Source organism: Strigops habroptila, chromosome 3 (assembly GCF_004027225.2).
Source record: "Strigops habroptila isolate Jane chromosome 3, bStrHab1.2.pri, whole genome shotgun sequence".
NCBI lineage: Eukaryota > Metazoa > Chordata > Aves > Psittaciformes > Psittacidae > Strigops > Strigops habroptila.
This window is the reverse complement of record NC_044279.2, coordinates 24,576,760-24,602,574: the sequence shown is the minus strand read 5'-3', so window position 1 is coordinate 24,602,574 and position 25,815 is coordinate 24,576,760. Positions and strand designations below refer to the sequence as shown.

The 25,815-nt window shown below is 42.2% G+C and overlaps 1 protein-coding gene across 1 annotated transcript in view; it reads left to right on the top strand.

The window, feature by feature from the left end:
- Nucleotides 1-3,790: 3,790 nt before the first annotated feature.
- CPED1 (cadherin like and PC-esterase domain containing 1) overlaps nt 3,791-25,815 on the top strand; it is a 163,452-nt gene continuing 141,427 nt past the window's right edge. The window contains exons 1-3 of the mRNA XM_030479743.1: nt 3,791-4,505; nt 4,978-5,438; nt 17,661-17,847. Coding sequence (XP_030335603.1) covers nt 5,187-5,438; nt 17,661-17,847 — 439 coding nt within the window. The 5' untranslated portion in view covers nt 3,791-4,505; nt 4,978-5,186. The remainder of the gene's footprint in view (nt 4,506-4,977; nt 5,439-17,660; nt 17,848-25,815) is intronic.

Genomic DNA, 25,815 nt, shown 5'->3' with positions numbered 1-25,815 from the left:
TGCCTAAAAGGTCCTCTTCCCTTCCTCTGTTTACATCCTCTCTTGGTTATGTTCTCCTGTTATTTAACTTGTGCCATCACTTCGGGCCCATTGGACCTCTCCAAGAGTCTATTCAACTCAACTGGTGGAAAACCAACCCAACTGTGCAGGTTTCTTCTCATTAAATGATCTAAAAAGCGCCACCACATGGTAGGTAAGAGCAGAGGTAAGGAGGAGACACTAAAGGTAGGCGAGAGGGGAGCACGCAAGATCTTCCTCTTTTCATGGCAGGGAATTACAAGACTGGCTGATTTGCCCATGGAACTGCAGGCCTAACAGGTCTTTCTTGGGGCAAAATATCCAGCAATCGCAGTTATTAACACACTGATAAAATTTACAGACTAAGGATCTAAACTGGAACATATACCAACTATACATTATATATGGACTGTAAATCCTGTAGGAGAAGGAAACTCATTGCTTGTGTAGTCCAGATCATTCACTGCTGCTTACATAAAGACAAAATATTAAATGAAATGAACAATTATGAGAAGCAAAACAAAAATGGGAGTCTCCCTAAAGCTCTTCTGTTATTTTTTGCTTCCCAAGGATTTGCAGAAGCTTCCCTGCAAGCCTGCCCTCACCGTGAGCCAAGGTCAGAGAGCTGAGCCAAAGCAGAATTAAGATATGAATCTTTGTTCTCTGGAGCACTCCATGGAATAAAATCACGGTATCATTGAGGCTTACAGTGTTGTATGAATGGGAAAAGTGGAGAAAGTCGGGGTTTTTACTATGCTGGGATTAATTTAAACTTCAGTAGTGCCGAATCATCCAGTGTGCAGAGCAGTAGTAAAATGTATTTCTCCTATTTTTTTCACTCTGTGCCAGTCTTCCCCATTCACTGCTTATGCTGGGACCACACACAGGACTGAAGACACTGTGAATCTATCTGCAATCTGGATTGAATTCAGGGTGAAGTACAGAATCCTGGATGGTGCAGCTGAGCAGGATTTCTCCAGCACAGTTTAACTATATGCTTTGCTTGAATATTTACACTGCTATTAATGCCTATTGTTCATAAAGTTTTTATCCAATTTTTGAAGTTAGTGAGAATATATGGCCCTTGGCATAGTTTTAATATGCTAGAAAGCAAAAAAGAAATCAAAGAGTTGACCATAAACAATGAGAATTGCATACAGGCTTGCACTGTAAAGATGACAGACATGATTACAAGGACTTGGCTATCAGTTAATTTAGAAATGATCTGTTTGAGCTTATTTTTCATGTGAGCTCATTTATCACTGAAATGGTTGCTAGGATGCTGTGCTTTGAAACTTGAAACTTGCTCTAGAAAAGAGCAATTGTGAAGTTTTTTAAACAAATTTTCTTCTTGGCAGCCTCTATATAGTGAAATTAATGATGCAAAATGGTTTTATTATATCAAGACCTGATCTGAAGAGTGCTTATATCTAGACTTAACTTTATCCAGAGTTGCAGAATGATTCATGTTATATCTCTGAGTGAAGTTAAGCATGCATAAAATGGATCTATTCAGCTGGCCTTAAATTCCTGCTAACTTTCTTAGCCTAATATTTTCTTCTTGGTTAGTTCCTGGCAATTATCTGTCCAGGTCACTACTTAGCCTATGGAAATCATTCTTCAGTGGTCACTAGCTTTCACCACTGAACAAACAGAGAGACTTGTGTAAAATGGAAGCTGTGTGAATATGAGCCGGGTTGCTTAAAACCCCAGTGAGATGATGAATGGTGCACGTTACATGCCTGCACGGCATATTGGCTAAGCCCTTTCAAATCCTAGTCCCTGGCAATTTTTAGCAAGTCTTGTGATGTTCCTCTCACCTTTCCTGTGTCAGGGTATCTTTAAACACTTACAGTCTACTCCAGATGATGCAGATGAAACTTGGCTTCTGGGTGCAAGCACTAGAGATCGCTCTTGACAGCCATGGCTGGCGGGTTTTGGCAGAAGTGATCCCTGCAGGACCTTGCCTCATGCAGAGCAGGACAGCAGCTGGCTACTATGGGGAGCATCCAGACAAGCAGTCCTGGGTGAGTGGGAGGAGCAGGGAGAGGCGAGAAGGCAACAGAGCCCCTAATCCCTGCAGTGGGAGCAGCCACTGGAAGGAACAGATCTGGGATCACAGTCAGGAGGCCTGACTCTACCCACTTATATCCTTTTCCTAAGTAAATAGTTTATGCCATGGGAATTAGTCCCCATTTGCAATAGTCTTGGTTTAATTTGGATGTGACTGGGTAAGTCTGCAGACATGTAAGTCCAGAGAGGTAGTGGAATCCTGATTCAAAAGATGTCAGGAATCACATTCATTGCACTCTAGCTGTGAAAGTATTTACAGCTTCAGAAATCTGCATTACTTGCTATTGTCATGAAAAGAAAGTGCAAAACATAGGGAAAAAGCCAGCTCCTTGGAACATCTGGGAAAAGCAGATGAACAGAAGGCTGATCCCCAGGATTATACCGGAGGCAGAGTGATCTGCCTGCCTTTTCCTGATATCCCTTCATCTCTGTGCAGTATCAGTTTTAGTGCAGTAAATAAGTAAAACTTGCCCACTTCATCTGAATACTTGGAGCCCATGTGTGATTTTGGGCCTGCAGGAAGGATGAATTGGCTCCGAGACATTGGGGAAGACGTGAGGATGAAGACCCCTCTTATGAGTTGATGGGGAAAAATAAGGTTGGGCTGGACAGAGAGCATAGTTATTTGCTGTGCTAAGGTACCTGAGGGAGCAGGGTGTGAGGACAGAGAGGATTACTTTGTTCTAGTGTGGGACTCTTCAAGGGGGTATGATCTCCACATCAAGAAGCAACTCTTAATACAAATCTTTATAAACTAGATTCAATCAAGTCTTCTAGCAATAAAGCTCTGACTAAAATCCTCTCACTAAGAATCTGGGAGAATTTGACAACCATGCAAATGCCACCCATACAGCTGGTGGTTGTGGGCCCAGAAATCAGAGCATGCCAAAAACCACAGGACAGTATTTTAAAACAATAAAGCCACTCTGCTATGGTCTCCTCCTCTGCTGATGGGGTTACTGTGGCTCCCCAGCTAGCTGTAATATCTGTGCAATCCTCCTTCGAACGTACCAGCTCCCTCTGTACCCCCTCCACTGTATGCAGAGACCTACTCCAAAGCCAGCTGCAGGGAACCCATGGTTTTGCGATGTCCCCTAGCCAGGTTTGTTGGCTTGCCAGAGGCTTTGCAGCACAGGCTGGCTGGAGCAGGGCCTGAGGATGTGGTGTGCTGGCAAGGAACAAGCATGAGCAACGTGTCCCCAGGGAGCAGAGATGGGAGTTTCTGTGTGGATGGCAAGCATCTATCACAGGAAGGTACTGGCAAGTGGTGTGCTCTTTTCCTGCCCAGGATGACCTGGGAGTCTCATTTAGACAACAGCCCCAAACAGAAAACTAAAATGCAGTGCATGTGACAGCTGAGGTTCTGTGCAAGGTGCTGGACCACTTCTGTGGCATTTTTCTGTATGTGTACAAATTGATGGGTTTAGTTTGGGGGAAAAAAGACAAAGGATTTGAAGGCTGAATACACACCAACGCTTCAAACAAATATATAATTTTCATTGCTGTATATAGGCCTCTAACTTGCTAATGCTGCTGCTGCTGTCGAATTGTGTAAATTGCCTCAAAGTTATCATAACAGTGCTCATTTCTTTCATATGAGGCAGTGTTAGAAGGACTCTCTTTTTCAAAAGTAACTAAGGATGGAGGATAAAATAGACAACTTCTATACAGATATTTTTAGCTGAAGGAACTTGATGATATGAGAAATTTTGTTCTATAAAGATAACAGAGTTTGTCAACTGTTCCCATCTGTCTTGTCCCTGTCCTGTGTCAGCAGGGGGAAGTAGTAACTAAGACCTCCTGTGGCTTAGATACTAAGTGCGTTCACTGGAGTATTTTTGTCCGCCCTCCTTTCTTCCCCTCTTTGACATCAGTAAGAAGTTTTATTTATACACTGCTACAAGATATTACATCTACTGTGGAAAATTACTGACAACTGCTTCGTCAGTGACGCTTATGTCCAAGTAAATCTGCCTCCTTTTACAACATTTCTGTTCACCTGGATTACAATACTGCAGGTGCTGCTCAGATTTCTACTGCCTGGAAGATATTAATATTGCTTCAATTAGACTGATTGCTGTAACAGCAGATTTCTAAAAATTGCAGTGATGGTGGCTTGGAGGCATGCGGTGTGAGCGAGGACACCTCTTGTTCCCCATCCAGATCCCAGGCTGCGTCTCCAAACCCCGTGCCTGCTCAGAGCACAGCTAGTTTAGCCCCACCCTCGGAGCAGTCCAGCCTTTATTTATATGAAATCTGTGGTCCAACTGGCTTCAGATGGCGTGTGTATGTGCGTGTGCCTGCCTTCTGAGTGTGTGAGACGAGCTGGGATCATGAGCCAGGGTTGTTCCAAGTGGTTTTAATCAGCAGCCTATTAGAGGAGAACGGAAAACTTCCAACAGGATAAGAACCGAGTAAGTAAACCTAACTTTGAACTTGCAATCTGGACAGAACAAATGCAAACGAAAACCTTCATAGTCTGTCAGTTTTCAGATAAATGACCACTTTTAGAGAGAAAGCGGTGCATGCTGACAGGAAGGAGGCAATTTAAAAGGACTGGAATGAAGGAAACTGTAAAAACAAAGTGGGAATTGAGAATGCAAGAGAGAAAAAAACAGCAAACGATTGTTCACAAAGTTGGTACACTCTCTTACTCTTTTCAGCTGTGGACAGGATGTGTTAAGCTTTAACCTCTTGCTTTCTTGGATGCTATTGTCTGGCTGAGTAGTTCCTCCTGCAATGGGGGTGAAGATTCCTGCCCCTCACCTGTCTGCCACCAGGTCTGTTCTCCCCATGGTGTGGTGTGGAAGAGCTGGCTGCGGCTCCTTGTGGAACACCCCATGGCACGCTGCTGTTTGCTGCTGCTGACTTCTTGTTTTTTCACAGGTTATTCCTGTACCCCTATGGGAGGGAACTGCCAGAGCGTCTGCTCCTCTGCAACCCGTGACTTCTTGCCAGGCACCAGGAAAGCACTCAGCAGGAGAAATGGGCAAGACTCTTGCTAGTTTTGGGTAAAGTGTGACTTTGACAAGTCGTGGCTACTTGGACTGCATCTGCAATGTGGCAAAGGGTGAAGTGAGGACGGCAAAGAGGCCATGGTTTGTGGGCAAGTCCCCAGGTGCCGCAGGCTTTGTCGCCCTCGTCCCTTCCTTCTGGCCTTAGTGGTGGCCATCTGTCTGTTCTGCCAGACCCTGACTCCTCTCATGACCAGCAGCATCCTTTCGACAGTTGTTAATGGGATTGCACCCAACAAACTGACCAAATCACAGCAAGGAAGATACAAAGAGGTCTCCCCAAGCAACATTCACTGCTTCCTCCCTGGCAGTAATTCACAGACAGTGAAAAAGGTAAGTCAGCTGGAGCAGAGTGCTGAGCAACAATTAGCAAAGCGAGGGATAGTGAGTCTGGCAGGATCATCTGAGTCCATCATCTAAAATTAGCCTAAGCTTGGAAGTCTGAGATCTGTATACAAACAAATGGGTGATCTAATGACAGCAGCATATGCGCAAGCACATCGCTATTACCAGCTCCTCGGTGTGGTGTTACTAACACAGGAATCTTGAAATCTTCCACTGAAACATGGCATTGCTGTGTGACTCCAGGGAGATTGCAGTTTGCTGCACAGACCATATTTTATTTTGGCTTTAGGAGTTGGTTCGGAGGCTTTACAGTACAGGCACGTAAATCAGGAGCCAGTGGGGTTTCATGAGAGTGAGGCTGTTAATTAGCACCAGGACTGCAGCTGCCCTGTGTTAAAGTTATCTGCTGGTCAGTTTTGAACTTTACTGGGATTCTGCTGAGAAGCTGCACTTGAGAAGTAATAAACCACGCTTTTCACATTTTCAGATCTCACTATTTACTTTGGAATCTTTGTCCCACAAATTTAACATAGTCCTTAGGTTACCTGACCTTATGTTTATTTTATACAGGGTTCCTAGAATGGGTGTTAAAAGCCAACAAATGCAGACACTGTTATTTTAGTTGGAAAATGTGGTTTGTTAAATGGTCCAGACTGAGGTAGTTATTTTTACTCTGGAATCTGTGATCAGCACTAGCACAAATGTTTCAGGTTTTCTTCAATCCTGGAAGGAGCTGCTAATAGTGCAGCAGATAGCACACTGTGAAATTATCATTATGCTGGCATTTTATATACAACTGTATCAGGACTAGAAACATTAATCTGTGACTTCACAGGTTATGGACAGCATCCACATGAAGCAGTTAAAATTTAAAAATATAACAGAAGGCTGCTGCTTTGATTAGACAGGGTTCAGAGTCTGAAAGGTCAGTAATATTGATTTTAGGAGAATGGTTGTAAAGTGCATCTTCTGCAAAGTCAAAAACAAATATGTGAAATAACTATGGTATGAACTTTTTAACCTTAAATCTTAAAAGATGGATTTTTTTTTTTTCTAGTGAAGGTCAGAGAGATTTATCTTAGAGTTGCAGAAATCTACTCAATGCTGCATTTGTCAGAATTTTATATTTTAATGACCTTTTAGAACACTAGGTACCCAGATTTGGATTTGTTCAGCAATGTGACATGAAGAATTACAATTCCTAGGGCAGTAAGCACAGCTGACAGATGCAGGTCCCATTGTGTTACAGCTTTTGACACTTAGAGTCCATTCCTTTTTACTCGTTGCTATTGTAATAGCAAACAGCATTTCACATCTTTCCTTGGGCTACCTAAAGACTGTAAGAACTGGTGAAATAATGGCAAGTGTGCTGTTTGGCTGAAAATATTTGTAATTTCTTCTTTCCCAATTTTCATGAGAAAAAATATGGATTAACATAGAACTTGGTGTGCTGGCTGTTTGAAATGAGAAGGAAACTCCTCTTTTCACAACATGCTGTACTTACTGTCCTCCAGCATATGTGGTTGGATGTGACTATCAGACGCATATGCTGCACCTATAGTACAGATGTAAATGCATATGTTAACCCTTTATAGGTATGTTTTCCAGGGCTGTGCTACTCTAACACATTCTTCTTCAAGTTCTGAAGACCACCCATAGCTGGCTCCTTGTTTGTCTCAAAAGGAAACTTTTGTTTCCCCTAAAGCATGATGAACAAAATGTCTTGCACATGTTGGGATGTTACTCTAAGTTGCTCTCTGTTTCCAGAGAATACTCTGCTGGTTGTGTGGGCTGAATATTATCTCAGGGAACAGAAAAGACAAGTTATCACCAACAATCTCCACCACTTTGCTTTGAAACTGTGTTCTTGAACTGTGTGTTTTCACCCACTGCTTATTCAGATAGCTGAACTGTTACCTTGCTTGATTTTATTGGGTACCCGGTAACATCTAAGACAGATGTCATGGTTGAAATGTCACACTTTATTTTACTGTCACGTGCCCACCCACAGTAGCTAGTTTGGAAAACAAGTTTTCACTAAAGCTCTGGTTTAAATCTTCATGTATGAACCTGGAAAAATACTTTTAAATATAGGCCAAATTATTCACATGAATTCTTATTCTCTAAATAGTCCAGCAAGCAAATTTATTTTAACAAAAAAATCTATTAGTGCAGTTAAACAATGACTTAAAGCAAGCCCTGCAATGGGTCTTCTGAAATCAAAAGTTCATGAATAAATTTTAAGGAAAAGAAGACCCTGCTGGAGATACTATTCTTTAGATAACACCCAGTGTTTCTGGGTTTTGAGCCATAGCATCTGTCACACTGCAGAGTCTCTTCTGACTGGGTAGGGGCAGGTTTAATTCTTCCTTCGGAGAAATAACCAGTATTGTGTTGAGCCTGCTGTGAGACTTTGGTTATGATTGTTACTGCATGTGCAAAATCCCCATCCAAAGTCTGATATTTTCTCTGTAGCAGCCTTTATGAGCCACTGGGGAAGCAGAGGGAGAGATCTGAGGAAAAGTACCACTTTGCCATTGCATCTCTGATCTCAAAATTCATCTCATTTTGGTAAGGAAAGTTCCAAACAAATGAGGAAAAAGCATGGGGCTGGAAATTACCAATTTGGTCTATAAATGTGTCTTTAACTACATCCAAGATGCCCTGGGATGGAGCCATTGCAAGCTGTCTTTTTTAAATTGCAAAAAATGCAGATTTCATTCATAGCCTAGAAAACCTGAGAGAGCTCATAGTACTTCTCTCAGGTATCACACATTACAGGAGTTTTAAAAGCTGCTGGAAAGCCAGTTCTGTAGCCTTGTTTTCACATGAACAGAGGTCAACATTTTCTAGTATAAAATGAAATATTAACATCTGTAGCATGAAAAATAGAAGGCTTATTTTTGAATCTCCAACATTAAAGGTATTAGAGGGTGATATCACATCCGGCAGCAGTCTGTCTTCAGGTTCAGCCAGGCACACTCACCTCCTGTACGATGAAATATTTGCAAATACATATAGTAAGCAGAAGAGCTGGTGCCGTAGCATCAAAATTGAAATAGGTACCACCAAAAAAAATCCACGAAAACCTTGTGTGTAGGTTTGCCTAGCACGGTATTGTGCCAAAAATACTTTTGGTACCAGCCAGATGTAAAAACATTCCACTCAAGTAATCTAGCTCTGCTTCTCAGCCAGCTCTGAGGAGCTAATTAGCTGGTTACACTGTGTTTCCACTCTCTGAATTAATTCAACCAGAGCCAGCTTAGATGTCTCTGCCCACCAGTGCATTTTGCCCAGGTAGATGTAGTACCTCTGCTGTGGGGAGGAAGAAGACAGTATTGCTCATGTGGTAGGCACTGTTTCGGCATACTAGCTCTATAACCATAGGCAATGTATAAAAAAAATCAGACTTTTAAATTTTAAGTGGGTCCTGAGAGAGATTATACCATGGATACTCACAAAAGCCTTGCTTCACATCCCCTGACCATTTAAGGCCAGATGAGAAAAAGAAAATAAACAGGACATGCAGCTGATTATATGAGAATTTAATGAGTGGGTGAGGCTGGCATCTTAATAAATGAAATATAACAGGTATGGTGAAAGAAAGCAATCTTCACTTTCAAGTCCCTCAACCTGCCACTTACGTTTGGTATAAAAGATGTATCTCAAAAGGAGCTATAATGAGGTGAGCATACAGGAAGAATGAGAAAAGGTTTTTTATGGCTTCTTTCTGAACAAATACAATAGGATACCATTTACTGGGAGTGGACAGTATGGGAGATGCAACATAATGACAGCTTGATGTGGCCATATCTCAGATATGCCATGTGGAAAAAGGAGAAGAAAAAGAGAGGGAGAAACATCATGCTTTAGTCCTAACCAAGATGTGGAGGAAGATGCAGCTGAACATCTTGCTCAGGTTACAGGCCCAGGTACCTATATTTGAAAATTGGGAGTGAAATTACTGAAAAGCTGAGAAATTGTTACTAGGCCATTAGAACGCTGACCATCCAGAGTGGAATTATCTTCTCTTTACTTGAGTGCTCCACTCTATCTTGTCAGACCCAGAAAGCTGGACTTCATAGCCAGTGGAAATAACTGCCTCTAATGCAAAATTCATCATGACTTGTATGCAGGCATTTAGACCAAATCTGATTAACTTCACCCTCTAAATGTATATGTCTGGATTTTTTTCTATTGATTTTTTTGATGAAATATACCTGCTTCAGTCAGAATAAGCAGGGAATGAAGGGGGAAGAAGAGGGCTGTCATGGAAGAAGGCATGGGGAAAGGAGGTGGATGTGGGAGGCAGAGTAGGGAACTATGACTGAAAAGTAGTAGTATCCTCAGAAGGCACAGAAGAGATTGTGTACAGAGGGGGCTGGACCTATGCAGGGGAAGAGAAACGGAGATGGGAATGGAAATGGAAAGAAAAGAAGACAAAGCTAATGGGAACTTTTGAAATGTAAATATGTGAAAAAGGAGAAATGAAGCTGGATGATAGAATGACAAAGGGTGATTTTTGCTATTATGCAGAAACGCAGCGTGGTGAGAGCTCTGAATAGAAAAGAGTACATCATGCATAATAAGGTCTGATACATTTTTAAAGTAAATTAAATCTTTAAAGGATATTTATTTTATAGAATACAGTAGGGGAATGAGAACTCTTTTCTCACAAAACAAAGAAATTTGATAGTATGAAACCTTCGCTAATAGAAAGCAATTGACAGATGGTATGGTATCAGCAACTGGTTTCCTTGGAGTGAAACCATATTCATATTGCACCCTACAAAAGCAGGACTTTTTTTTTTTTCAACTTTTCAATGTAAAATGCTAAAGGCTCTGAGGAAACAGCTATTTTTATGAAGCAGATAGATAAAGATGTTTTGGTGATAAAGGGCAAGGTTATTGTGGTAGCAGGCAGGAAAGAGGGGCAGGGTGGAGACTTTTTGCAGGAAGGGAACTTTGAGAAGGATGCATCGGCACCAAATGGGAAATGAAGGCAGAATCTCACTCATGCACTTCACTGGAGCCCTTTCCTCAGAAGTGGCTGTTTTGATAAGATGGTAGGATTGGCTCATTGTCTGGTCTCAAGACAAGGCAGTTGGTACCGTGAACTGCATGCAATCATAAAGCAAAGGCATTTTGATAAAATAGCTCTGTACTTCCAGCTCAGAGTGCTGGTGATGACTATGCAAATAACTCCAGTTTTGCTCTTGGATTTATGAAGACATCAGAAACCAGCCATCAGCGTAGTGCCAATAATCTAGTTGCTTGCTCTGTATTTATTCAGCAAACAACTGGAAGCAGAATTACATTCCAACCATTTCATTCTACAACCCAGTTCTTTCTGATTAGGAAATTTAACAGAACATAAAGCCAACACATTTAAATATCCTCAGAAAGTGAAACAGGAAATTAACCTCTCTGTTACTTCTTGATACATGAGCTATATGCACTTCAAATATAACAGTAGCATGAACAACTTACTATTTCTATGAACTTTTATGCAAACATGAAAAAGAATTTAAAAGTCACATTTGGAATTAATAAAGGTCTGCACAGTCCTGTAAATGAATGACTTCGGGCATTAGAACCACATGCTAAGTTTTTATTATTGATCTTATTAATGATGTTTAATATTGGTGCAGCAGTTTCTAGGAGTCCCACTCACGAATTTTTTGTAACGTTGTTGTGCTAGGTGGTATTTAGCAGTGAAGGTGGGTCCACGCTTCCTGTGCTGGCTAAATGGGAATTAGGCCGTTTGCTGCCTGTGAATATTGCTGGTAGTGCCAGAGTCGTTTATATAAAGCTGGTTCTCTTTCATGACATTTCTGTTGCACTCCCTTTTCATGCAAAGGCCTTTTGGTTTCCACAGTGTCTCCTCTATCTGTTTTGCAGCAGCCCAGTACCTGCAGAAATCAGTGGGGTTAAAATAAGCTGCAGTCAAGTTATTCGAAGCTGTTGGACAAGACTCTGACAGTCTTGGCTAGCTTGGAGTAAAAGAGTGGCAGCCTGTAATCAGCACAGGGATTAATGCCACTAGAACTGGGTAGCTGAAAAGATGATTCACAGTTTTTGAGTTCTTTCCTGAGACAAGCTTAGGCAGACATGAGTTGGGCCATTATGTTAGGAAGAAGAATTTTGTTTCTGCAGTTGAAGTGATGGTCAATGAAATTCTATGGCAACGGTTCAAACTGTATATTTGCTTCCTTGCCAGGCAGAGACAATGCATCAATATTTATGGAATTATGCAGTCTTCTTGGAATCTGAAAAAAAAAAGCAAGCCAAGGAACTGTTTTTCTCTTCTCAACTTGAAATATCTTTGCTATTTTCTTCTTGGCCAAAACAGCAACAGTAATTATATATTATAAGATTCAGTTACTGACAAAATTTTGGATTTTTAACAACCCAGAAATTCTGTACAATAGAGGAAAAGCTTCAGAGACTAAAACAATCAATTAGATCTTTATACATTCATAACCTCAATAAAATAAAATGAGGTTTCAAGGAAAATGTCAAAACATTTTCTCTTTAACAGATAACTTTGCAGCTATGTGGAACTTGCAGGCAGACAGAACTAAGAGTTGCAACTCAGATAATAGCAGTCTATTTTCAGTTGGACAAGGATGGTTACGTAATTCTTGAGCTTTCATATTATGTAAACTGGGCTGTTTATCTCATTTGTTAAGATCTCAGAGGAATAGAAGTTTGATTTTTTTCTTTTTTAAATCCATAATAAATTTCACGGAGCTAAATTTGTTTTCTTTTGTGTTTTTCATATTATTCTATAAACTGAAAACAAAATCACAGAATTCGTTTTTATGCACTTTTAGCACTTTTCTGCCCATTGCGGTTTGTTTAGACCAGTTGTTAAGGCTGTGGATCATCTCTGTAACAGCCTATTGCACTAAATGAGGTCAGTGACTCAGCAACCTCAGCTAAGTACAGTGGTTTTCAAGCTGTAAAACCAGGTATATCATGTCAAAACTGACACAGGCCTCATCCTAAATCATATAGGAAATTCCAGCTTTGCTGTAAAGCCTCATTAATTTCTGTGGAGACAGCCACACTATTCTTTAGGTAAGACACGGGCCACAGATGTTCTTTACCAATCCCTTTCACAAAAGGTGTATTGAATCTGTAATAAACTGACCTGCTAACTAATAGCCTGAGACATCAAACTGGGGAAGAGCTAAAAAATGGCTGGGATGTGAAAACATTTGACCATTCAACAATTATTCTCAAATATTCAAAATTTTACGGAGCCAGTTTTTTGGTTTAAGCCTGCTGCACATTAAAGTTATAGGAATGCCAAAAAAATCAGAACCATCAAACATGGAAATATGTGAACAGCTTATTTTCGTCTACTGCACTCTGCTTCTTTTATACCAGCTCTCTGCCCAGACTGCATTTTTATGGTTGAGAAACATTTTATAAAAACCAGCAGACTCTTTAAGCGTATAAACATGACTGCTATTGCTATAATATTGGAAATTCTGAAAAACATCCAGTAGTAACTAGATCAGCATGGCCAGTGATGTAAGGCATTTTATATAGAGCTTTGGAAAAATATATGGAATCACTTGCTACAAGCATGCAGTTGGCCAGAATTATTTTAACTTCTATGCAGCTAATGGGTAGTTTAGAACAAAACAAAAAAACCTCATCTTACGTTGCACTGGCTTGGCAAGAAAACAGAAGACACGTTGCATCTTGTAACCTGGACTGCAAATAGCTCTGAAAGGAAAGGGCAGGGGAAAGAAATTTGGCAACACTACGCTTGGCTCTGAAGCAAACACCGTAAAAGGTACTGAGCTACTTCATATTATTTAATAGTACCAGATTAGACATCAGGTCAAGCTGTTAAATTTAGGTCTCAGTGTCCCAGAGATCCCGTCATGGCTTTTTGAGAAGCTGTGGATAAAAGCGCCTCGTGTTCAGCGCCTGGGTGGCAGGAGGGGAGCTGGGGGCGCAGGCCAGCGTGTCCCCCGCCAGGCCTGCCCGGTCCCTCCCAGCCCTGCGTCGGGACAGTTTGGGCACCGGCGGATTTTACGTGTCCCTGGACTGCGTGTTTTAAAGCCCTGTGGAGCAGCTAGTGCGTGCTCCTCCTGCAACGGCCAGCGCAAGCACCTACGAAAGGTGCCCGGTGGGAGCCGGCTCCTGTGTGGGCCTCACTGAGCCGCCTGGGGTTGTTTGTGTTTTGTGGAGTGACCTAGGTTACTGCCACTGCTTGAACTGCCGTGGTTTTTATGCTACTATCAATAAGAAGTAGCATAGCATAGCATAGCATAGCATAGAAGAAGCAGTTCTCTTGAATATTTGCCATGACCAAACGCGAGTGTTGTAGACATCTCTGCTAGTCCCCGGGGAGCTGGGGGCGATGCATCAGTGCTCACATGGAGGCAGGAGGGAACGCCCCCCTCCCTCGGCAGATCCTGCTGCAGGCAGGCTGACCCCAGGGGCCCTCGGGACACCTCGAGGCCGGCTGGTTCCTGTCCCCTGTGCCTCAGCACAGGCGGTGCGGAAGCAGCGGCAGGGGGTGTAGCTCAGCTCCAAGCGGGGCTGCCACCCTGGGTCGTGGTTGCCAGGCTGGGGTGAGCCTTGCGAGATCCGTCCTTGAGTATTGCCCACACTGGAAAATAAAGTCATTCCTGGGTGCTTGAGACAGAAGCTCTTAACATTGGTTTGAAGCAAAACACTTAAGGTGTAACACTGCAGGAGGCTTTGCTTTCGCAAAGAAACGTGTATTTTGGTAGCACGATAGAAGTGGGGTATCTGTTAGCGAGGAGGGGTGCACACAAAGCGCCACCAAGTCCAAGGCTGGACCCTCGCAGCAGGCAGCAAAGCACCCCCAGCCGCACCGGGAGGGGTGGGAGCGGAATGAGCCGCAGTCGCAGGTTAAAACCAAACAGGGATGCGTCCTGGGCTGCAGCCCCTCTGCGCTCCTCACATGTCCTCAGTTCACCCCACCCCTTGCAGCACGTGGGATGGAAAACTGGATTTGCACGCAAAATAAAGTGAGAGGCGTCTCTATCCTCTGAGCTGCTTCCGCAATGCAAGTGAAATGGAAGGTGGGAACTGTCTGGCCGGGCTGCCTGGAGGAGGAGCAAGAGGGAGCACACGAGTGGGGCTGGGGCAAGGGCTGGATTTGGGAACAGGGAGGGAGGAAAGGAAATGGGAGAGGAAGGGCTGCCAGCGGCTGCTGGAGAGCAGGAAAAAGAGAAGAGGAGAGGAGGGAGGGGCAAAGGCAGAAGTGGAAAGAATGGCAGGTAGTGTGGTGGAGAAGGGTGATCTGAGACGCTTGCTGCCCAATTAATGTGTTTTAAAAACGCTGGAATGCCAGAGAGGACATCTGACAGGGTAGCTAACGCAGTTCCTGTGACTTCACCCTGTGCTATTTGTGCTTCTTCCGGCAGCATGTGATCCGCCTTGAATATCCCAGTGTCTGAAGTAGCTTGGGTTGCGCGTTTAGTAAATACACATGGAAGGCTCTGACAGTGTCATACCGAGCTATTTTTCAGGGTCCCATCGTTGATGATGCTGACCCTTTTCACAGGTCATATCTGCTCTGGAGCAAAAGCAAATCTGGTGTCAGAGGCTCAGGGCTCTGGAATATTTGGTGCTCCTCACTGCCACAGAGGAGGTCACACATCAGCCAAATGTAGCATAAAACTGTATCTTGTACTTGAGGAATAGGCTGCTGAGAGGACTGAATTTATCACTATGTAAAATGTATTTATTTTATAGGCATGGGTCTGTAAACAACTGGACACATCTTGAACGACATTTATTTATGTCAAAACATCTGTCTCATCAGTGTGGTCTACTGGCCACAAACTGGTGGTGCCTTGTTTGTGTAGCACTTCATATCTGCAGTGATAAGCTTACTAAAATTAGAAGTTATGGAAAAACATAGTTTTTAAAGGACATACTGCTAACTACTGGTAGGTTGAAATTCATGAACTTGCCAAGAACAAATTTCATGTCCTGAAGTTAATCCCTTAAATGCTAACATGTTTCAATCCTAAACCAAAAAAATTTTCACCAAAGGAAAATCTTGTCTTTTAATGGTGTTTTTATTACAAAAGAACAGCTAGACTATTCCAGATATTAGTGACCTGTTTCCCACACAGCACATCCTATTTTTATGCCTTGTTGTACTGGGTTTTCATGGTAAGGTTTTGGTAGCAGCGGGGCTACAGGGGTGGCGTCTGTGAGAAGCTGCTAGAGGCTTTCTGTGTGGTCTGACAGAGCCAATGCCAGCCGGCTCCAAGATGGACCTGCTGGGCCAAGGCTGAGCCCATCAGTGATGGTGGTGGCACCTCTGGGATAACATAGATAAGAAGCGGGGAAACACTTGTGCAACTTGAGATGGAGAGAGGAGTGAGAATATGTGAGAGAAGCAGCCCTGCAGACACCCAGGCCAGTGCAGAAGGAGGGGAGGAGATGCTCCAGGTTCCAGAGATTCCTCTGCAGCCCGTGGTGCAGCCCATGGTGAGGCAGGCTGTGCCCCTGCAGCCCATGGAGGTCCATGGTGGATCAGATCTCCACCTGCAGCCTGGGGAGGACCCCACGCCAGAGCAGGGGGATGCCCAAAGGAGACTGTGACCCTGTGGGAAGCCCACGCTGGAGCAGCTCCTGGCAGGACCTGTGGCCCCATGGAGAGAGGAGCCCATGATGGAGCAGGTTTGCTGCAGGACTTGTCACCCCATAGGGGACCCATGATGAAGCAGACTGTTCCTGAGGGACTGCACCCGGGAAAGGGACCCGTGCTGGAGCAGTTCATTAAGAACTGCAGCCTGTGGGAAGGAATCGCACTGGAGAAGTTCATGGAGGACTGAATCCTGTGGGAGGGTCCCCACACTGGAGCAGGGGAAGAGTGTGAGGAGTCCTCCCCTGGGGAGGAAGGAGCGGCAGAGACAACATGTGATGAACTGACCACAACCCCCATTCCCAGTCACCCTGATCCTCTGTGGGGGGAGGAGGTAGAAAATTTAGGACTAAAGTTGAACCTGAGAAGAAGGGGCAGGTGAGGGGAAGGTGTTTTAAGATTTGGGGTTTTTTTTCTCATTACTCTACTCTTGTTTGATTGGTAATGAATTAAACTAATTTCCCCAAGTCCAGTCTGTGTTGCCCATGACAGTAACTGGTGACTGATCTCCCTGTCTTTATCTCAGGAGCTTTTTGTCATATTTTCTCTCCCCTGTCCACCTAAGGAAGGAGTGATAGAGTAACTTTGATGGGCACCTGGTGTCCAGCCACAGTCAACCCAGCACATTTATGTAAGACATAAGATATTCCCCTTTCCCAGAGACCTGGTGACAGTGGCTCTTTTCAGAACTTTATGTCAAGCTCACACTATCTCTGTGTGTTTGGGGTGGGTCTTTTCCATTTTTTCTGGCAAGAAGCTCATATTCCAGGCTATTATACAGTGTAAGGGTTTTCTCTAGATGCCATTGTTCTTAGGCATTATGTGGAAAGACAGTGAATGTTAGATAACCCAAGAGTTCTTTGGGACTCATTTAAGACATCATACACCTCTCCACTTGCTCCCATATACCAATCTCTGGCAGTCCTCCTGTAGGATGGATTGGTTTGGACTAATAAGGCAATAAGGTACTGACAAGGTTACTTTTAGTCTTCGAGAGGCACAGCAATCTACAGTACTGTTCAGGATTATGTTCTGCATGCTTTTACCTGAGTACTCTTCTTACTTACCTTAATCATGCTTCACAGCAGAACTCAGAACCCTGCACTTAGCATCTGCATAGGACCCATGTTCCTTGGAACACTTACATGGGACCCACCAAGTCCTCTTTGCTAGGTGGCCCACAGATCAGTCTGAGACCACAGTCAAAGTTGGCTGGCAAGTACTGTTACTAGCTCACCAGAGCAGTCCAGATTTCAGCCAAAGGTGTTTCCATGAAGGGAAGACCAGGGTTTAAAGATCCTCTATTGTTACCCTGAGCTTTCAAGCTCTTAAAATATCAGTCCAAAATGAAGGTAATAAAAATGGAGAGGCAGACAAAATGGGATTTGTGGTCAGAAGTTCCCAATATAAAGAGAATTCTTAATTACACTAGAAATATTTCCTGGATTGTCACAGTAAATTACTAGTTTCTTTTTGTGAAAAATAACAACGATGTATTATACTGCTGGAGAGTGTCCTGTCTTACAGCCATTGTCTTTGCACTGTGTTTGCTATAGATCGACGCCGCCATTCTCCAGTACTTTGGAAGCCATGGGAGAAGAGCAGTTCTGTACGCACCTCCTGCCCACCGTGAAACCGACCGTCAGCTCTGTCAGCGCATCCTGGCAAAACATGGGTACACAGTCACAGTCCTTGAAAACAGGAGGCTGATGGGAGAACCCAGGCATGAGGGCCCTTATCACAGTAAGAATAATTGGACTAAGTTAATGCATTAATTACTAAATGTTGGCTGTTGATCCAGCATTCTTCCACAGAGATAAAGCTTATAAACTGTCAATGAGAGTAAACATAGAAGTCAAATTCTAGCCCTTCTCAGTTGTGCACCTAATTTTCCACAATTAGATGATTCTTCCATTAGATACATCCTTCTGCAGAAAAAAAAAACAAACAACGCAGCAGAGTCATTCATCATAGTCTTGACAAACAAATTGGATCAGTTTGGTTCCTGATAACTTCTCATACCAACTTCATCGATGTAACTGAGAGATTTTCAATAGAACATATAATAACAAAACAAATACCTGCTACATTTGGTTCCTTCTCATTTTCTCTCTTAAAGAAAAGCTGTATGCATGAAAGTATGCTTTTTCCTTTGGTAATGTTTTGATTGTTCCGTAAGCTTGTTAAAGAGCATAATACAGAAGAATATTTCACAGTTGCTGGAGAAGCTGGGGTAAATTGCAGTTGGTTCTTTGTTCCTGTTAAAATATGATCCACAGTTAAAGCAGGCTGCTGAAGAAGTTTGGTCTCTTGCACAGGGACTTGTAGCTTTGTTGTGTAGAGTTACACTGTGATGGGTAGAGGAGCCTTGTGCACCAGTTATATATATATGCCAACCATGTTTAAGTGCTCTTGGACACCGTAGAGGTATGATGAAACTCTGATCTCAATTTGGTCTTCTGTTGGAAGCCAATTTTGTAACTGGAAGGCTTTGAAAAAAATACACAGGCTACTGTTCTGTCAGTAGAAAAATAGTGTGGTTGGTTATTTCTCAAGCTAAAGGGAGTGCTGCTTGCATCATTCAGGCTTGTAATACATTCCTGGAGTTACCAGAGAGCTCAGTTTTGCTTTGTGCTTTAACCAACCAGAGTAGTTTGATAGATGAAAACCATAATTACTTAGCGGGCTTGAGGCTGCTCAAAATTCCATCACTAATTTCAAGTTCCTTTAAGAAACTTTCTTGAAAATGAGGTTCATGCAGTTTTCTTGGCAGGCTGTACCAGGACATAGTAAATTGTCTTCACCTCACTCTTTTATTTTAATCTGGTTTCACAGGCACCTTTCAGCCACTCCTTGCCTTGAGTACTTTCGATTTCAGGGACAAAATGCATTATGTCTGCAGGCTTTGCTAATGTCAGCTGGGCTGCAGAGAAAGGATGGCATCTCTGGGGACCATGTGCACCATCTCCGTGAAATACTTTTGTTTTAAATGGCCAAGGAAGTGGGTACGCCAAACTCAGTTATAACCTAGAAAAAAAAAAAAAAGACTCTGCAGGATATTGCTTCAGTGATCTGTTCAGTATGAAGTTCTCCAATACAGGTTTTTACCTTCCAAATGCTGCCTCTGCAGAAATCCACTTATTTGTGGGCATTTGTATTTTACAGGCTAGCACCAGTATTTCCTGTAGTATTTTTCCAGTAAAGAAAAAATATTATATAAAGGTTTTAGGTATTTTCCAGTAATATCCTGCAGCTTCCAGCAGATGTTGGAATACATAAAAAGGACAAATACTTGCCAAAAGTTAAAGAGCAAGACTCTACTAATTCCATTTCATGGCAACATAAGTCTGCCTCTAATTGTGCCATGTGTTATGTAAGTGCCTAGCTTTAAAGTTGTGTTTTAAAAACAAGTAAGTAAAAGAGCATGTCTGCATACCAAACCAATGATCTTTTCTTAGAACTAAATGTTAGGCTCGAACTTATTTTTCTTTGCCAGTAGATGATGGGGTTTACTGTTCTGGATGGGATAGTACTCTTTATTTTGGAGAAGGGTATTTTGAGCTATTCTGTGTCATAATATTTTTCTAATAGGATGTTATAAATTATTAAAAAATACGTTCCTTGAAGCCTCTATTAAAAAGATATACATAATGGACTGAGAAACATAGATCATGAGTGATGTGAAAAATCTAAAAAAAGTGTCATTCCTTCTTACTTGTTATTATTTAGGAGCTCTATCCCGTGCTTTTATTTTTCTGCAGTCTGTCTTACTCATGTGTCTTTCAAAGTTCACTCTAATTTTGAAAGGATTTTTTGTTTAGAATGGCTGAGAGCCAAGAGTCTAGCTGAAGTCATATATGGAAAAAAATTCACCACAAAACATTCCTAACTTTTTTGTGCTGGCCCGCTATTAATTCTGCGACCAGTTCTGTTCCCATTTGAAATCCAAATGCGACAGCTCTGGACACCGATCTTCGAAAGAGATCCTCCACACCTGGGCTGTAGCACTGTGTTCTTTGCTGTCAGAGAGAAACATCAGGAGAATAGTTTTCTTCAGTGGAAATCTTTCAGTTCTTGTAGACCAACCACAACATTTCGAGTTTTGGTAAATGGAAAATAGTTGGCTAAAAAGGAAAAGCATACATTGTATTTCTTTTTCATAGTGAAGAGACTGTGGTTTATGGGTTTCCTATGAAAAAAACATACAGATACGTTCTGCAGTAAAACATAAATTATATAACCCCCTAAATTTTCACCGAAAAATAGCTTTGTCAGTAAATTCTTCAGCAGATTTGCTTGAACAAAAAGTAGCTGTGCTTTCACTGTTCCTTAGCAATTAAACCCACACGGAGGGAAAAGTCCACGAACTGATGATATCTGCCTGCTCTGCTCTGAGCTCTTTGAGTCTTCCTTCTGCAGCAGCCCTATACAAGCCAGGTTTGCTGTAAGGTTTAGCATGTCTCTTAGTCTGCAGCTGGGATGGAGATAGAGAGGTGGAACTGTGTTAGTAGCAGAGGATGGGATAGTCAGGTTTTGCAGAGAGCTACCTCTTTGGACGGGCAGATGCTGCTGGTGTAGATCTGTTTTCGCATGGTCAGTATCTTCAATATCTGCAATAAGTCCATCGTGAAGCAAGCAGTTCAGCTGAAGTTGTATAACAGCTGATGAGAAAGATACCAGGTTGTACTGGCCAGCACGTCTGTAAGTGGTACACTTGTTTGTTTCCCAGCTAGGCAGAAGGTGTGCTTGAAGTGTTACTTCTTCGTTCCTCCTCCTTTTTAAAAATGTGAGACTCCACTTCTAGAGGCAGAGCCTCTGGGACAAGTTCTGCCTTTGCTGCAGCTTTGGAGGGTGTTGAAGCTGGTGTCACAGCCCCATGGAAAATAAAAAAAAAACATCAAAAGAAGGAGTGAGAAAGCCCCACGCCTCCAGGCTTTCTCCTGGGAGGTTTGCCATGCCGAGCTGCACAAGCATCCTTCCTTCCCTCAGCACGGCACAGAGCTGTGCTGCTCTGTCAGAGGTCAGTGGGATGAGCTGCCTGGCTTCAGAGCACCCTTACGTCCTCCCAGAGTTGCAAACACCAGTGAAGAACTTGCCAAGTATTTTCCAGAGTCTCCCGCCACCGTCTCTGTCCTTCCAGTCCGAGAAGCTCTCATATATGGGGCCACAGTAAAGATTAACAGGATCTGTGGGTACCTATGGCTCTGCAACACCCTGCCAACTTCTTCATAACATTTTTTAACAGTTAAGTTTTATCTCGGAAAGTTGTTGCACTCAATGCACATCCGCCCTCCAAAAATAATGTTCCCTAGCTGCTGTCTGCTGCCTGAACCTTTCCTGAATTCCATACTTTTCCCCAGATTGCATCTACTAACATAGGGCCTTCAAGTACCTAAAGGGACTACAAGAAAGCTGGAGAGAGGCTTTTTACAAGTGCATGTAGTGACAGGACAAGGAGGAATGGCTTTAAACTAAAAGAGGGTAGACATTAGTAGAAGTCCTTTACTCTGAGGGTGGTGAGACACTGGAACAGGTTGCCCAGAGAAGCTGTGGCTGCTCCATCCCTGGCAGTGTTCAAGGCCAGGTTGGACAGGGCTTTGAGCAACCTGGTCTCGTGGAAGGTGTCCCTGCCCGTGGCAGGGCGTTGGAATTGGATGATCTTCAAGGTCCCTTCCAACCCAAACATTTCTATGATTCTGTGATAAATTAAACTACTTATTAAACTACTTGTTTCTGGAGCTATCAGTTTTCCTGTCCTTTGCTCAATGTTCGTGTCTCATTAGCCAATGGTGACCCTCCCTTAATAGGCATTTCCTTCATTTCTCAATTCTTCACCTTTACTAATAGTTACACAAATCTCGGAAAACTGCAGGCTCTGAAAAACATATGCAGTTGTATGCTACAAATCTGACCATTCTGCAATAACATGCAAAACTCTGTTGATACCACTAGCTTTTTGTATGGAAAATATCCTGCATGAGCTTAATGTTAGCCAGTCAGTTTAGCCATGGAAAAAACCACATCAGTTCAGGCTGCTGCCAAACTGTGTGCAGCATAACATTATATGCTCCCTGCTGCCTTCGAATGTTAATTTTTGATAATTTGATGGAAGTTCTTTGCAATTGCAGTGAGTGACTTAAAAAAAAAGGAATCATAAACCATTTTCATAATATTGATTTTACATGATCATTCCCTATTTTTAGAATGCTACAGTTGAATCCTGAAACTTTCCTGTGGCTTCTGTTTGTGGTTTGAGTGACATCCACTGAAGGTGAAATTTTAGTCATGCCTTTAGAAAGATTGTTACAGTACATATATTGATTTGAGGTTGGGTTTTTTTCATGTGTGATTTATTGTTCCATAAGATAAGTACTGAACCCATCTTAGCTTTGGTCGATATTTACCTCTTGGGTCAAGAAGTCTTGATATTTATTTCCACTGAAATCCAGTGGAAATTCACCAGCTTCATGTCCTATTCATTCACCTGAGATTGTTAAGTAGAGATCATATACTATATATATCCTTAAATATAAATATATTGCAAAGAATATTAGATCTGAAGTTATTTTCTCTTTGCTGACTTCATCAGTATGCATGGAATTCTGTTCTGTTTTCTGCCATTTTAAAAGCATGCTGTGTTAAAGTACTTGGCTGTGTAAATTAAGCCCTGGTTCCAGCAACTAACTATGCGGATGATCTGGCCTTTTGCAGATGTGGGAGTGGTGCTTGGGTGGAGTTGCTCCAAGAACAGGAAGGGGTGCGTAAGACAACAGACTGTGGGAGCAAATCCAGGCGAATCTTGGCCCTTCTCTTTATGTGATGGGGTCAAGAGAGCTGTCTGGCGTTTAAGGTGGCATCTCATGGCGTTACTTAGGTATTACAGCAAGGAGTGAATAACCCCTCATTGTTCAAGCAACCTAAATAATATTCAGACAACTCATTTTGCTGTAAAATGGTGATTTGAGAATTGTTGTATTGTTATAATATATGCCTCCCTCCTTGGCTGTCTGTCAAGCTTTCTCTATTGCTTATCTCTATTGCTTTCTTGCACCCAGTGGTTCTACCCTATAAGAGCTGCTGCTTGGGGAATATCAGGAAGTGTGAATCTGTACGAGCCAGCAGAGGTGTTCACAGATGTGGAGTGATGCTTAGCTGCAGGTTTCTGTCTCTTTCTGGATGGTGCATGACTGAAGAAGCAGTTGGGGGCAGATGAAAGGAAATTCTGCTGTGATTCTCCCAAAAAACGATTTTCCAAGTCAGTCATTGTCAGTTTTTCATTTTGGTTTGTTGGGTATCTTTTGGAAAAATTGATACATTTGATACAAAAATCTACATTTTCCATGGGGAAAAAATGTTTGTGTCTGTTCACTTTTATTCACAGTAGTACTGGGAGGCAGAGGAGTGTTGCCACACCAGAGTCTGAGATGGAGAAATTAGGATAAAAATCGTATGAGTCACTGTCAGAACTAGGATGAAATGGATGCTCCTTGTTGAATCTCTTTATATTATTCTTTTAGTATATTTAGTATATTGTATCACCTCTAGTGTTCGTCAGTATTCATGCTTTTGACCAGAGGCTAAATCAGCAAAATAATCAGCTTAATTACTGACATCTGGCCAGCTGGAAGGTGGGAACTTGCAGAGGTGCTACTTTGTAAGTGCAACCAGTAATAGTTTCCTCGGGGCTGCTAATTAGTCTAGAGAATAAGCTGCAGCCGTGGGTTTTGGAGGCCCCCAGGGCCTTGTCTGGTGATTATCAGACGTTCACTTTTCATTTTCCAAGACATACTATAGCGGCAAAAGTAGTGAGAATGAGAGTAGGTGGTAGAGACAGGAGGACACATTGATGCTTGTTCTTCAGTGAATATGAAGACCAGGGGAACAGAGGTACTTGTTAATGTCAAATATTAAAAAGTCTGCTGCGAAGGAAAAAAGAACAACGGTAGGCATGCCTACAGTGAGTAGGACATGAAGTACTCAACAACAGCAAAGTTCTGCTAGATATTAGGAAAGCTGTTTTGGGGGAAAGGCTACTGAAGTAATGGAATAGATCCCCTGGAGCTGTGGAGCATTCAATCTTAGATGTCTTGAAATACTAGGTAAAGGGATTTTGTTGAGTGTAGTGTGTCCCCTTGTGCAGTAACAAGATGGACTCACAGACTTCTTGAAGTATATGTCTAGCCTTGAGAGAATAAGGCAGACAATAAACTGAAGAGGGAAAACACAGTGATTTCTAAAGCAGATGGAGAGATTTCAGGTATGAATCAGCTATGGTGTCTCAGGGCTCTGACTGAGGAATGAGCAATATACAGTTTACAGCATCTTCTTAAAATGCAAAATATTCTCAAAAAAAGCCAAATCTCTGAGAATGTTTTCCTGACAGGAGAGGAAAGGAGCACAAAATCAGTGGTGCTTACACGGCCAGCTGAAGATTGAGGTGGTAGAAAGCACATAACATACTGAGAAATAGGGATGGTTTTCATGGGATGGCATGTAAAAATCAGTGCTGAAAGAACCAAATCTCCTCCCTTAGTCAGAGGTTTTCTATGGAGTTTGAAATACATTAACAGGAGTAGGTAGCATTAGTTCTAACTTTGCTTTTATTTAATTTTTTAAAAATATTTTTAATTGTTCAGAGTACGGTTAAGAAGACCCTGCTTGCTATTTGTTACAGCCTCAGACAAGTTTCCATGAAATCCAACTAACTTTAGCAAACAATTATGAAGACTAAAGCCCTCAAGGAAAATTGCTGGTGTGTTCTGTAAACATCTGGTTGCCATTTTCAATTACAAGGACCAACGCACTGAAGGAAGCAGTTTAGTTTTTTTGGAACAGAAATGGGACACTGGGGTTTTTGTTCTTTTTCATAGTGGAGAGTAAAGGAAATGTCAGGAATAGAGAGGTCATTAGATGCTCAGCTTTTATAAATACAAAAGTCTCTGAGAAAATTAAAGTAAATTGAAATCAGGTTCTGAAAGTGTAAACAACCCTGTGGAGATAAGGTTAAATAAGCAGGACTGGAGATCCTAGCATGCCAGCAAAAGCACAAGATCATTCGATTATAAGTCAGTCATTTAAAATATTGTGCAAAATAACAATGGTGAGGCTAGCCACAGAAATATCTTGTGGGTTACCATACAAATACATGTATATCTTCAAATCCAGCAGATGTAACTTCTTTTCCAAAAGAAGTGGTACAAATGTATAGCTGCAGTATACAAAACTGATTGGTTTCTTAATACAAAATATATAATATGTGAATCCTGGGCAAAATTTTGACAAGTAAAAAATACATTTCAGATGCATTCTTTTTGTAGGTTGTTAAGCAAGGAGCTTCCTAAACAAGGTAAATAGGTAGAAATACGATCCTCAGAGGGTACTGATTTACAAGCATACTTACTGTTTAAGTTCGTTCTGCTTCCTTAAAATGAAAGTTCATATAGTTTCAGGAAGAAAATGTGTACCGGAAATATATACACTGTCTTGATCACTTTCTAAATTTGCTTGTAGCAATTAAGCCTGGCTGTTTGCCAGCTAGTTGAAAGTGAATGCCTAATCTTGTGCCACAGACATCATTGGTTTCAGTACAAGACAGATCAGTTTCCAACATACCCATACTCTCTAATGTGATGATGTGGTTTCTTGTTAGAAAGTCTAAATGCACTATATATTTTCCTGAACAATATGTATTCTCCTTCCTAATTATTAGCA